General features: G+C 33.4%; 1 protein-coding gene across 1 annotated transcript; it reads right to left on the bottom strand.

Moving 5' to 3' along the window:
* Positions 1-3,994: 3,994 nt before the first annotated feature.
* LOC114726312 (uncharacterized) lies at positions 3,995-12,990 on the bottom strand. The gene is made up of 6 exons (XM_028912889.1): positions 12,117-12,990; positions 11,769-11,918; positions 9,552-10,785; positions 6,502-7,373; positions 5,385-5,519; positions 3,995-5,238 (listed from the first exon to the last, which is right to left on the bottom strand). The coding sequence occupies exons 1-6, from the start codon at positions 12,988-12,990 to the stop codon at positions 3,995-3,997; spliced, it is 4,509 nt and encodes a 1,502-aa protein (XP_028768722.1).
* Positions 12,991-14,212: the final 1,222 nt, after the last annotated feature.

Below are 14,212 nucleotides of genomic sequence, written 5' to 3'. Positions count from 1 at the left end.
TTTAACACTCCCCACAATCCAATTTTCCCCGGCATGAGAGAAAGCGAAAGAGAGAATAGTGTGTGTAAAAGAGCAAGAGAAGCATATCAGTGAAGGAAAAGATAAGTTTTGAAGATATTTTAGGTATATAAAATTATTTTTTTTATCAAACTTTCTTTATAAATATTTTTTATATATTTTAAGCTTCCTATTGACATTATTACCGTAGTGATTAAAGAAGATTTTGAGACTTATATATCGGATAAGTTTTGAGTTTTGAGAATAAATGACTATAAAAATTTAGAAGTAAATGAATTGTTAATTTTAGTCAGTTTAGTTTTATCCATTTGTTGGTTTTTAGCACTTAAATTAATTTTTCTAGTTGAAAAATCTGTTATATATGATTTATATCATATTTTCACCATTAAAATTAAGTTAAATAGTTTATTTGAGGTGTTTAACATATTATTGAGATTTTAATCGGTTTAGTTTTTATTTATTGGGTGATTGGAGGTTTTAAAACAATTATTGTAGCTAAAAAATTTATTATTTGTGAATATATATATGATAGTTATACCATTAAAGTTTTGATTAGATTATTTATTTATAAATATTGAGGTATTATTGAATTTTTGATGAGTTGGTTTTGAGGTTTAAATTTAAAAGGAGTTTTTAGAGTTTAAAATATAATAATTCCATATTTTAAAATTTTAGAAAATTCTTTTAATTAGAGTAAATAATTTGAGAAAGAGATAGAATAAAGAAGAAGGAAAGAGTCAACAAAAACGATGGAAAGAGATAGAATAAAGAAGAAGAAGGAAAGTTGGGAGTTGGAAAATAGGCGTTGGGAGTTGAGAGAATTTATGAGGGGGCTTAATAAATATGCGGGAGCGTTAAATAACACTCCCCACAATCCAATTTTCCCCGGCACATGAGAGAAAGCGAAAGAGAGAATAGTATGTGTGAAAGAGCAAGAGCAGCATATCGGTGAAGGAAAAGATAAGTTTTGAAGATATTTTAGGTACACAAAATTATTTTTTTCATCAAAATTTCTTTATAAATATTTTCTATATATTTTAAGCTTCCTATTGACATTATTACCGTAGTGATTAAAGAAGATTTTGAGACTTATATATCGGATAAGTTTTGAGTTTTGAGAATAAATGACTATAGAAATTTAGAAGTAAATGAATTGTTAATTTAGTCAGTTTAGTTTTATCCATTTGTTGTTTTTTAGCACTTAATTAATTTTTCTAGTTGAAAAATCTGTTATATATAATTTATATAATATTTTCACCAATTAAAATTAAGTTAAATAATTTATTTGAGGTGTTTAACATATTATTGAGATTTTAATCTGTTTAGTTTTATTTATTGGGTGATTGGAGGTTTTAAAATAATTATTGTAGCTAAAAAATTTATTATTTGTGAATATATATATGATAGTTATACTATTAAAGTTTTGATTAGATTATTTATTTATAAATATTGAGGTATTATTGAATTTTTGATGAGTTGGTTTTGAGGTTTAAACTTAAAAGGAGTTTTTAGAATTTAAGATATAATAATTCCATATTTTAAAATTTTAGAAAATTCTTTTAATTAGAGTAAATAATTTGAGAAAGAGATAGAATAAAGAAGAAGGAAAGAGTCAACAAAAACGATGGAAAGAGATAGAATAAAGAAGAAGAAGGAAGGTTGGGAGTTGGAAAATAGGCGTTGGGAGTTGAGAGAATTTATGAGGGGGCTTAATAAATATGTGGGAGCGTTAAATAACACTCCCCACAATCCAATTTTCCCCGGCACATGAGAGAAAGCGAAAGAGAGAATAGTGTGTGTGAAAGAGTAAGAGCAGCATATCGGTGAAGGAAAAGATAAGTTTTGAAGATATTTTAGGTACACAAAATTATTTTTTTCATCAAAATTTCTTTATAAATATTTTCTATATATTTTAAGCTTCCTATTGACATTATTATCGTAGTGATTAGAGAAGATTTTGAGACTTATATATCGAATAAGTTTTGAGCTTTGGAAATAAATGACTATAGAAATTTAGAAGTAAATGAATTGTTAATTTTAGTCAGTTTAGTTTTATCAATTTGTTGGTTTTTAGTACTTAGATCAATTTTTCTAGTTGAAAAATCTGTTATATATGATTTATATCATATTTTCACCAATTAAAATTAAGTTAAATAATTTATTTGAGGTGTTTAATATATTATTGAGATTTTAATCGGTTTAGTTTTATTTATTGAGTGACTGGAGGTTTTAAAATAATTATTTTAGCTAAAAAAGTTATTATTTATGGATATATATATGATAGTTATACCATTAAAGTTTTAATTAGATTATTTATTTATAAATATTGAGGTATTATTGAATTTTTGATGAGTTGGTTTTGAGGTTTAAACTTAAAAAGAGTTTTTAGAATTTAAAATATAATAATTCCGTATTTTGAAATTTTGAAAATTTTTTTTAATTAGAGTAAATAATTTGGAAAGAGATAAAATAAAGAAGAAGGAAAGAGTCAACAAAAACGATGGACAGAAATAGAATAAAAAAGAAGAAGGAAAGTTGAGAGTTGGAAAATAGGCATTGGCAGTTGAGAGAATTTATGAGGGGCCTTAATAAATGTGCGGGAGTGTTATTTCAACACTCCCCACAATCCAATTTTCCCCGGCGCATGAGAGAAAGCGAAAGAGAGAATAGTGTGTGTGAAAGAGCGAGAGTAGCAGACTGGTGAAGGAAAAGATAAACTTTGAAGATATTTTAGGCATATAAAATTACTTCTTTTCATTAAACTTTCTTTATAAATATTTTCTATATATTTTAAGCTTCTTATTGACATTAATATTTGATGAAACCTTTAACATGTATAATTATTAAAAGGATACCTCGGTAAAAAATGAATAAATATAAAAGACAAAGTGGATTAGAATCTTATATTTAGGATCAAATTGAAAGTTAAATTAGTTCTTATATTAAGGACCCATGGTGGCATACATGCATATATATACACACACACATATCTTTTATCCTAAGCATCTAGTTCTCCTTCTTACTTTATGTAATTTCAACTCGTTGCAACTATTTTTAATCAATTAAGTGTATATACATGCATGTATATGTGTACATACATTTGACAAAAAAAAAAGTGTACATACAGTATTGATTCTATTTATAGGGATTGAGACCCACTAATATTTGACACGTACCAAAGCAATGAAGCAGCTGGGGGTTGTTTTCAACACCACCAAATTCAGACGAAGTCCGGCCCCTGCATAAATTGACGCCGTTGTTTGCCTGTTCTATGCATCTATATCTGTTTTTTTCTTTTCCTCTCCTCTATATATACAAGTTAAATAATACATGCATGGACACATACATGTTAAAAGTATAAGACTCTTTTTCTAGTGTAAAAAAAAAAGATCTTATATTTAGGACTGAAGGAATAATTCCTTCCAACCGAATATGATCTTAGTATAACTTTTGTCATGCATGAGTCCTTAGATGTAACTTTTCCTTTTATTTTGTTGTAAACAACTCTATATATGCCTTAATTATTCGTATGCATTATTGCACGCACATCAAGTTTGTAGTATGGAGCTTACATAGATTAACTATTTAAACAAGCAGATAGAGCACATTGATCAATCGTATGTGTCCAAAAATCTTGAATGAACTTCAGAGAATTATTATCAGGGCTAGCTTTTATATATATATATATATATATATAAATGATGCTTGTAATACTCAAAAAAGTAATTATTATTCAGTAATTAATATTTTTTAAAAGTAATAGTCATTATTTTAACATCTAGAACTTCGGGATTTGATAATGTTAACTTACTTTAATCCTTAATAACCACATACTTTTAAGATATTGAACAAATTTGAACATTTTAAAAATCCTTACAAGTCCTTTCAAACCAAAGTAATTACCTGAAACTCCTACATTGGCACAGAGTGGAAAGAGTAGCAGCTAAAACACACGACAAATACTAACATTAAATGATCATCGCCCATCTGCAATCTCAAATTCCATTTGTTTCTGTATGCTATCATAGCCAGCTAAAGTGTCGGCACTAGCATTCCCATAGCCACCATTATAGCCAGCTGAAGTGCCAGCAGGAGCATTCCCATATCTGCTAGCCACGTGACCAAGCAAATATTCACATACTTCAGACATCATATCCTCTCGCTTTGCCCAAGGATGCTTTTTCACAACAATTAGACCCTCTAATTCCATGGCTACTTCTTTCATAGTCGGTCTTTCCTCTCCATTAACTCTGATGCACCTCCTTGCCAAGAAAGCAACTTCCTTTAATTGCTCTGCGTTCTTCACATCCAACACTCGCTTGTCAAGAATCTTCCACAAGTTGTCTTCCTTCATCAAAGTTGCAAAGTGCATAGCTAAATTTCTCTCTTCTGGCCTATTGAATTCAACTGCTTTATTTCCAGTGATTAGCTCCACAAGCACAACTCCAAAGCTATAGACATCACTTTTCTCATTCAACTGACCTGTGAAGAGGTACTCCGGATCCAAATACCCTAATGTCCCTTGAACCACTGTAGTAATTTGAGTTTCATCAAGAGGAACAAGTCTTGAGGCTCCAAAGTCAGAAACTTTCGCTCTATGATTATGATCTAATAGTATGTTGGCAGATTTAATATCACGATGAATAATTGGAATAGAAGCAGCATAATGTAAATATGAGATGGCCCCGGCTGTTTCTGCAGCAATCCTTAATCGGGTCTCCCATGAAAGAGAGTTCTTGTTTTTTAGTGGGTCTATATGTTCAAGAAGGGTGCCATTGTCTACAAACTCATACACTAACAAAGGAACTTCAGTTTCAAGACAACATCCGAAAAGTTTAACCACATTCCTGTGGTTGATTTGAGAAAGTACAGCCACTTCATTGATAAAATCCTTTATTTGCCTGTGATTTCCACTAATTCTGGACTTTTTTATGGCAACATGCCTGTTATCTGACAATATACCCTTGTAAACCGTACCTTGGCCTCCACGACCAAGGATTCTGCTTTCATCGAAGTTGTTTGTTGCAATTTTGAGCTCCTCTTCGGAAAAAATCTTGGTCCTATCAGTATGTCCTTGTTGTCGATAAATTTGCTGCAGCATATAATTTCCTCCATTTTGCTCAAAATACATTCTTCTAAGTCGCTTTAGTGATCTTTGCTTGTGTCCCCAGCATAATATGAAGACAAATGTGAATAGAACTAGTAAGGCTAAAGAAATGCCTGCAAACAAAGTTCAAAACATTAGCCACACTCCATATATAATTTCTTTGAAAATTAAGGATATCAATTATTTGTGTGATTGATTTGGTCGGATGATTCGAACGTTAAGGGTGAATTAATTAGTATTCTTACCCAATGAAATTTGCATGAGAGGGAATTGCAGCCTGATCCGTCGATATAGCCGTCGCCTCTATAACCCGGCGGACACGAACAAGTATAATTTCCTTCCACATTATGGCATCTTCTGCTGCAGCGATTCTTTACGTCGCACTCATTAATATCTGCAAAATTAATCGTTAAGCTCATTATAGTTATACATATCCCTTTGTTGGAATATTTTCAAAATGAACATGATGTGTTTTTTTGGAAAAGTCACTTGCTTATAGACTATGGAATTTATATGAAGAGTTGTGTATGGAATGGGCAAACCACCAAGGTCATGTTTCTTTAGTTTTTACAGACAACTAATGGCAGGTCATAACTGAAAATAAAGAAGAAGAAGTGATAAACCACCGGTTGATGAAAAGTTGTATTGTTTTGTTTAAGAAAAACCTACGCAGTACATGGATGTGACTCTTTATGAAAAAAGTTATTTTAAATAACTTTTAATTATTAAAAGTATGTTGCTTCATCAACCACATGATTATGACTTTAAATTTAAAAAGTATGTTGTTTCATGAGACATCTCTTCCAGGTATCACTTCGCCATCTATGTGTACATCTCACTGTTATTTTATATAAACAACATCCAAAAAATACAACATTAAACACATCACCTTTATCTTTGAGTGAACACAAGAATAAAGTCAAATTATCATTTTATAAAAGTCATTGTAGTGCCGACTTAAGTTTTGGTAGTGTAAATCATACTCAAGGGTTTTTATTATATTTTAAAGAAAATTTACCGATCAACTCAATTTGTTTCCTAAGACTGAAATAAACACAGATGAATTAAGCCTAAAGAAAGTAGAGTTACACGCGCCTTGAAGATTACATGCCCAATTTTCTTCTCTATCTTTTCTCCTTCTACTCTTCAAATAACCATCGCCAGCATACCTCTAAGCATAGCTATATAAAAGTCAAACTTGCACTTGATGTTATATCTCAACCAAAGAAAGTCATTTCTTAGGTAATTAAAAGCAAAAGAGTGAGAACCAGCAGCAAAAGAGGCAAAGCTGAATGCGCACGACATAATCTAATTAAAACATATAGACCAAAAATAACGTGGTCGAAAGTTGAAAACGGAGTAGCTTTGTGGCATACCTTTGCAGCCAAGATCGGGGTGAGAGAGGTAGGGGTTGCCTCTGAAACCTTCTTTATAAACGCAGCAGTAACCCATACCACCTTCTGAGCTTTTGCATATACTGTTTTGCTTGCAGGCGTAGCTGCTCGGATCTTTCTGGGCTTCATGGCATGTCTGATTGGCAACAGCCCAATCCAGGACGAGGGGAAACTGTGTTTTGTTGCTGAGATCAAGCAGGTCTCGATATGAGAAGTTGAAGGATCCTTCCTTGGCAACAAAGGCATAGCCGCAAGGGTTGAAGTTATGCACGTCCGTGTAGTTGCGAGAACTCGTCAAGGTGATACTATAGCTCATGATGGCATCGGGGAAATTGGTCTGGCAGCATCCCACACCAGAGCACGCCCCCTCCTCGAACCTCGTCCTGCTCGTGCAACTCAACATGCAGCCTGTTGTAAAGCTGCTGTTCAGGTCCTTGAAGGAAGCGTGGGTGTCACAGCCCACCACTGTGAAGCTGTTCTTCGTGTTTGATATTGAAAAGTTCCCGAACTGAATTCGGTGCACCGGCAACCCATGCTTTGAATTATAGCAGTGTTTGGAAACATTATTGGAGACGGTCAATTCAGGTGGATCAACGGAGATGTCCAGAACTGGTTTGTTAACACCGTAAATCAAACTTGTTTTGGCTTGTCCAGACGATGTCGTGGTGGTTGTGCAGTTCACGAAAAATCTCTCATTCATGTAGCAGTTCTTGCTGGAGCCAAAGGGATAGGGGATGCTCACGTTCCCACACTTGTTGTCGCAACCAGGTTTAGTTTGGGCCTCCGCCGCCGCCGCCGTCGTGCAGATCGGCAATACCAGTTTCAAATGCAAGGCATTCATCAAACCCATCTCTCTGATCGATATATCCCGGATTTCTGGTGTGGCTATACAGTAAATAATAAGAGCTAGATATATTTTTGACCAAAAAAAAAAAAAGAGCTAGATATATAGCTAGATATCTATTATATATAGAACACTTTCAAATCCTGATCATTCGAGTACGCGAAGCTTCGTCTGTAATGACGCACAAGGACGAAGGAAGGAGCTTGCATTGTAGATGGACGACCTGATGATCTTAATTTTTGTTTTTCCACAGCACGTCCAAATCATTAACGCAGGAGGATATTGAGAGGTGGAGGACCCAGGCAAAAGCCAAAGGATCTACACACACATGTTCATGGCTGACCATTATTGGTCGTCGATCTATAATGTGAGAAGACCTGGGAAAACAAATTTTAAGATGCCTATAACTATCACAGAATAGTATAGTTTACGAGTAATTTTGTCTAAAAACTCTAAACTTTGTATTAAATATGTTATAAATGAGAGAAGACTTTGGATTGCTGATGTCAACATGCTTTCCATTATTTCAATTCGACTGAAAACATATTACTCCTCCGATCTTAAATATAAGATCCTTATACTAGTATGTATAGGAGTCTTATATTTAGGACTGGGAGAGTAACATCAAATGTTCTGTCTCTCTCTATACGTGCTCGCTCCCCATTGTGTTTAATAATCTGATCATTTTAGGCTCTTGGGAGAATGATAAGATTATACTCGTAAAAATTTTCTTATCATTTCCATCGTGATAGGTGTTAGAATTGAATTTTTTTTTAAACTGAGTTATCGCGATTTTATTTAACACCAAGTCAAAATAAGCTCCTAGTCAACCTCAAGTTTGCTTTAAAATAAAAAATAAAAAATGATCCCCAGATTTATCCTTAATAACCAAAGACTCTCTAATAAAAGATGACTGACTATCAAATATATAATTATATATATATATGTGCAATATTAGAGTACAACTCAATGTAATGCCATGAAAGCAACCTCAAGCCCACGACTAAATCTTAATATAACTTCTGTCATGTATGAGTCCTTAGATGTAATTTTTCATTTTATTTTGTTTATCCACAACCATCTATATATAACTTAGTCATATGCTGTCGCTTTTAATCTCTACTTTTTTTTTTTTATAATGTTTGTTAAGCTCGAAAAATAATAATTATTCAGTAATTTATATTTTTTTAAAAGCAATAGTATCAGTCATTCCTTTTTTTTTTGTATAAGTCAAAGTATCCTTAAGTCATTTTGGACTTAAGACTAATCTCTGTCGAGGTGTGAGCGTTAAAGTCAAAACCCTTCTAACAAGTGCCTTTCTTAGGATTTGAATTTATGTTCTCTTCCTTACAAGGGTAAGACCACTTACCATCGATCTCAACCAACAGCTTGTTGGTAATATGAATCATTCTTTATTAATCGTCTTTTTTATGTCCTACAACATTGAATCATGAGTGTTTAAGTATGTTGTTATTCGTTCGCATTAGATTTTAACTTTGGATGTTGTCTTTTGGGATATTTTAACTTTGATTAGAATTTTGTATTCTGGTTGGCTATCAGGGCATCAAGAGAACGAAATAATTTCTTTCTGCTATTTAAAAAAAAAACAGAGAGAGAGAGAATGGAATTATTATCAACTGGTAAAAATTCAGGATTTGATAACGTTAACTTACTTTTATCCTTAACAACAAAAGACTTCTAAGGTACTCCCTCCGTTCTTTATTATAAGAGACATTTGATGCTTATGGCATGTTCCTATATATAAGAGACACTTAAAAGTTGTCTCTACTTTTTTGTGTTGATTTTTATTTTAACCCATATTTATTGTCTCCACTCACACTCTCTCTCCCTCCCACTTCTCTTTCTTTTAATAATTTAATTGTTCTCTCTCATACTCTCTCTCTCCTTATTAATGAGGGCAGTTTTGGAAAAAAAATTATACTTTTTACACATTGATTGTTCTTAACTAATTTTAACTATTTTTTTGATCAACGTAAATCGGTTATTCGTCTCTTATAATAAGGAACGGAGGGAGTATTAAATAAATTCTGACATTTTTAAAACCCTTGCATGTCTTTCAAAACAGTGTAACCTGAAACTCCTACACTTGCAAACAGCGGAAAGAGTAGTAGTAGCAGCTCAAATACATACATGAGAAATATCAACATTAAATTATTACTATCATCGCCCATCTGCAATCTCAAAAGCTATTTGTTTCTGTATGCTATCATATCCAGCTAAAGTGTTGGCACTAGCATTCCCATATCCACCGTCAAAGCCAGCTGAAGTGCTAGCACTAGCATTCCTATATCCAGCAGCTACATGATCAAGCAAGTATTCACATTCTTCAGACATCATATCCTCTCCCTTTACCCAAGGATGCTTTTTCATAGCAATTAGACCTTCTAATTCCATCGCTACTTCTTTCATAGTCGGTCTTTCCTCTCCATTAACTCTAATGCACCTCCTTGTCAAGAAAGCAACTTCCTTTAGTTGCTCTGCGTTCTTCACATCCAACACTCGCTTGTCAAGAATCTTCCACAAGTTGTCTTCTTTCATCAAAGATGCAAAGTGCATAGCTAAATTTCTCTCTTCTGGCCTATTGAATTCAACTGCTTTATTTCCAGTGATTAGTTCTGCAAGCACAACTCCAAAGCTATAGACATCACTTTTCTCGTTCAACTGACCTGTGAGAAGGTATTCTGGATCCAAATATCCTAATGTCCCTTGAACCACAGTAGTAATTTGAGTTTCATCAAGAGGAACAAGTCTTGAGGCTCCAAAGTCAGAAACTTTCGCTCTATGATTATGATCTAATAGTATATTGGCAGATTTAATATCACGATGGATAATTGGAATAGAAGCAGCATAATGTAAATATGAGATGGCCCCGGCTGTTTCTGCAGCAATCCTTAATCGGGTCTCCCATGAAAGAGAGTGCTCATTCTTTGTTGGGTTTATATGGTCAAGGAGGGTGCCATTATCCACAAACTCGTAAACTAACAAAGGAACTTCAGTTTCAAGACAACACCCCAGAAGTTTAACCACATTTCTATGGTTGATTTGGGAAAGTACAGCCACTTCATTGATAAAATCCTTAATTTGTCTGGGATCCCCACCTATTCTGGACCTTTTTATGGCAACATGTGTATTATCCGGTAATATACCCTTGTAAACCGTGCCTTGTCCTCCACGACCAAGAATTCTACTTTCATCAAAGTTATTTGTGGCAATTTTAAGCTCATCTTCCGTAAAAATCTTGGTTCTATCAGTGTATTCTTGCTGTTGATGAAGTTGCTGCAGCATATTTCCTCCATTTTGCTCAAAATACTTTCTTCTAAGTCGCTTTAATGCTCTTTGCTTGTGTCCCCAGCATAATGTGGAGATCAATGTGAAGACAACAAGAAAGGCTACAGAAACGCCTGCAAACAACGTCGTTCAAGATATTATCCAGTGTAGCTACTAAGTAGTGGAGTGTTTGTCAATAAACCATGGTTTTGAACCCTAAATGTTAGTGCTTTGTTATTTCCCATCACCCCCGTTCAGTAGCCTTGATTTTCTATCTTGTTGTACGTTTGGGTTTAGATTGGGTATAACTCAACAATCAGTTATATATTTATATATATAATTTATTTAAAAATTAAATATATTAAATTATTTTTTATGCACTCTCTAGTACATTTATTTTATTACTTATTGAGGCTCTGCTTGTATGACTGCTTCATTTCAGACCATGTTTAATAAATTAAAATTTATAACTAGTCTATTCAATACATTTTGATGTGACTACGATTTGTAAATGAAAATAAAAAACTATGTTAAAAATTTCTAGGAACGATTTGCTGAGATTAAGATCAATGGTGCGTTTGGATGAAGCGAAAAATTTCAAAAAAGAAATAAAAGGAATAAAAATAAAAAAAATAAAAAGTATTATTACATATCTTATTTGGATGGATGAGAGAAAATGTATAGAAAAGAAAATAAACAAATGTCACAATGACGATACCTATTATGTCTTTATTATTATTTATAATAAAGTTGTATCAAAATAAATATTATTCAAATATTTTCATGTAAGAATATCTGAAAAATATATTTTCATTCGGGCAAAAAAATATTTTCATACCTGTATTTTAAAATCAAATAATTTTAAAATAAAAAATAATTTTTTATTAAAAACAAATAATTTTGTGCATTTAAAAAAATGTTTTAAAAATCAAATAATAAATTGAAAGACAAAAATCAAATGATATATGTTAAAAAATATTTTTTGGGATTTCTTTCCTCTCATTTTTTTTTTCCCTCTCGTCAAAACAAGAAACAAAACATCCATCCTCTGGGATTTCTTTCCTCTCACGTTTCCCTCCCATCCAAACATGAGGTAAGGGTTAATTAGTATTCTTACCCAATGAAATTTCCATGAGAGGAAATTTGCAACCTGATCCATCAATATAGCCGTCACCTCTATAACCCGGCGGACAAGAGCACGTATAATTTCCCTCCACATTGTGGCATCTCCTACTGCAGCGATGGTTCCCGTCGCACTCATTAATATCTGCAAATTCAATCCTCAAGCTCATTATTATACATATCTCATATATATATATATATATATATATCTAAGTACAGCTTTATATATATAAAGATAAATCAAAATATTATTATACATATCTTTGGCAATAAAAAGCAGACGAGTGAGAACCTCATCAAACACTTTGTTTTGGAGAATTACTGCAAAGGCTGATAGGCTTACCTTTGCAGGCTGTATCATGGTGAGAGAGGTAGGGGTTGCCTCTGAAACCTTCTTTACAAACGCAGTAATGCCCAATACCACTTTCTGAGTCTTTGCATCTACTGTTTTGCTTGCAGGCAAATCTGCTTTCATCTTTCTGGGCCTCATCACATGTCTGATTGGAAACAACCCAATCCACAACGACGGGAAACGCTGTTCTGTTGCCGAGATCAAGCAGGTCTCGATACGAGAAGTTGAAGGATCCTTCCTTGGCAATAAACGCATAGCCACAAGGGTTAAAATCAAGCACGTCCGTGTAGTTCTCAGAACTGTATAAAGTGATATTATAGCTCCAGATGGCTTTGGGGAAATTGGTCTGGCAGCATCCCACACCAGAACATGCCCCGTCTTCAAAACTCGTCTTGTTACTGCAACTCAACACGCAGCCAGTCATGAACCTGCTTCTCAGGTCCCTGATGAAAGCGAAAGTGTCACAGCCCACCACAGTGAACCTGTTCTTGGTGTTTGACATAGAAAACTTGTTATAGAACCACATTGAGTTCCAGTAAAAGGTGAAGTTGGAATCATAGCAATGTTTGGAAACGTTTGCTGAGACGGTTAATTCAGGAGGATCAATGGAGATGTTGAGAACTGGTATATTAGTGCCGTAAATCAAACTTGTCGTGGGTTTTCCAGATGATGGGGACGTGGTGGTTGTGCAGTTTAGGAAGAACGTTTCGTCTATGTAACAGTTCTCGCTAGTGCCAAAGGGATAGGGGATGCTCACGTTCCCACAAGTGGTGTTGCAACCTGGTTTTGTTTGGGCCACCGCCGTGACCGCCGCCGTGCAGATCAGTAATGCCAGTTTCAAATGCATTATTGCTGTCAAACCCATCTTTAATTTCTGATCGGTATATTCAGGAATGAGTTAAAGCTAGGTAGCAAGGTACTACATATAGATGACTTGGAATCCTGATTATTTTTGGAGCGCATCAAGTTAATTTCATCGGTATAATGACGTACAAGGATCGACGAAGGAAGGAGCTTGTAGATCGACGACCTGATCGTAATCTCCGTTCTTCACGCGAGTCCAAATCGTTGATGCAACACGATAGTGACTAGCGAGCCATGGACGACCGCAGCGTAGGGCCTCCTCTCCTTCTAGATGTTGCTTTAATTTTGAAACACTTGCCAGAATTACGTTTACTTTTATTTTTTTTATTTTGAGCATGTAGTTTTTGCTCTTTGTTTATATATTTTCAACTCGTTTGCAAATCTTTTAATCATGTACAATTTTTTTTTTCAGTTTTTGAATTCCCAATGGCCTTCAATATATATATATATACCACCTCAGGTCCTTAATATAAGACCTAATTAACTAATCTGGGGAGATCAAAAAAGTTAATTAAGTTTGTTATTATAGTAAATAGATGTTGTCTTGTCTAAAACATCTTTATTAATAATGTGTGTTTAATTATTCATTGATAATAACTACATAACATATGCAACTACTATAAGGATTACTTGAATGCACATTAAAATAGATAAATATTAAAAATAAAGTAAATTAAAATTTTATATTTAAGACCATATTAAATGTGAAACTAGCTCCTAAGTTTTCACTACTAACGAAGATACTGCAACTAACCAAAAAAATATCATTGATTGACCCATTCCAAATATTTTTCTCTCTGACTTGTTTTGATTCTTGTAAAAAGTCTATAAATTTGAACGAGTAAATACACCCATAAAGTATTGTACAAATTAAGGAGTGGATCTTAATTAAACTATATATACTACTATAATGTAATATGTTGTTTATTAATTTGAAATAATGTTGCAAAAATCCTACATGTTATCTCTGGTGTGGCAAAAATATCTATAAAGTATTATACCATGGTTCAATTTTGTCCATTAACACTTGAAAATGGTGAGGAAAAAAAATACTCAATCCATATAGAGACACATGTTGGCAAATGTTGACCATGAATCTTAGAAAGATTCAAATTTTATTTTCCTTGAAATATATAAATGTGCTAATTTTAATTGTGGAAGTGAGTACTTTTGCACTAAACCTGTTTACATCTCTCTTAATATATGGGGCTCATAATACTTAC

This window comes from Neltuma alba, unplaced genomic scaffold (genome assembly GCF_004799145.2).
Source record: "Neltuma alba isolate B1F8T4 unplaced genomic scaffold, ASM479914v2 tig00012368_pilon, whole genome shotgun sequence".
In the NCBI taxonomy this organism is placed as follows: Eukaryota; Viridiplantae; Streptophyta; class Magnoliopsida; order Fabales; family Fabaceae; genus Neltuma; species Neltuma alba.
This window is presented reverse-complemented; position numbering and strand designations above follow the sequence as displayed.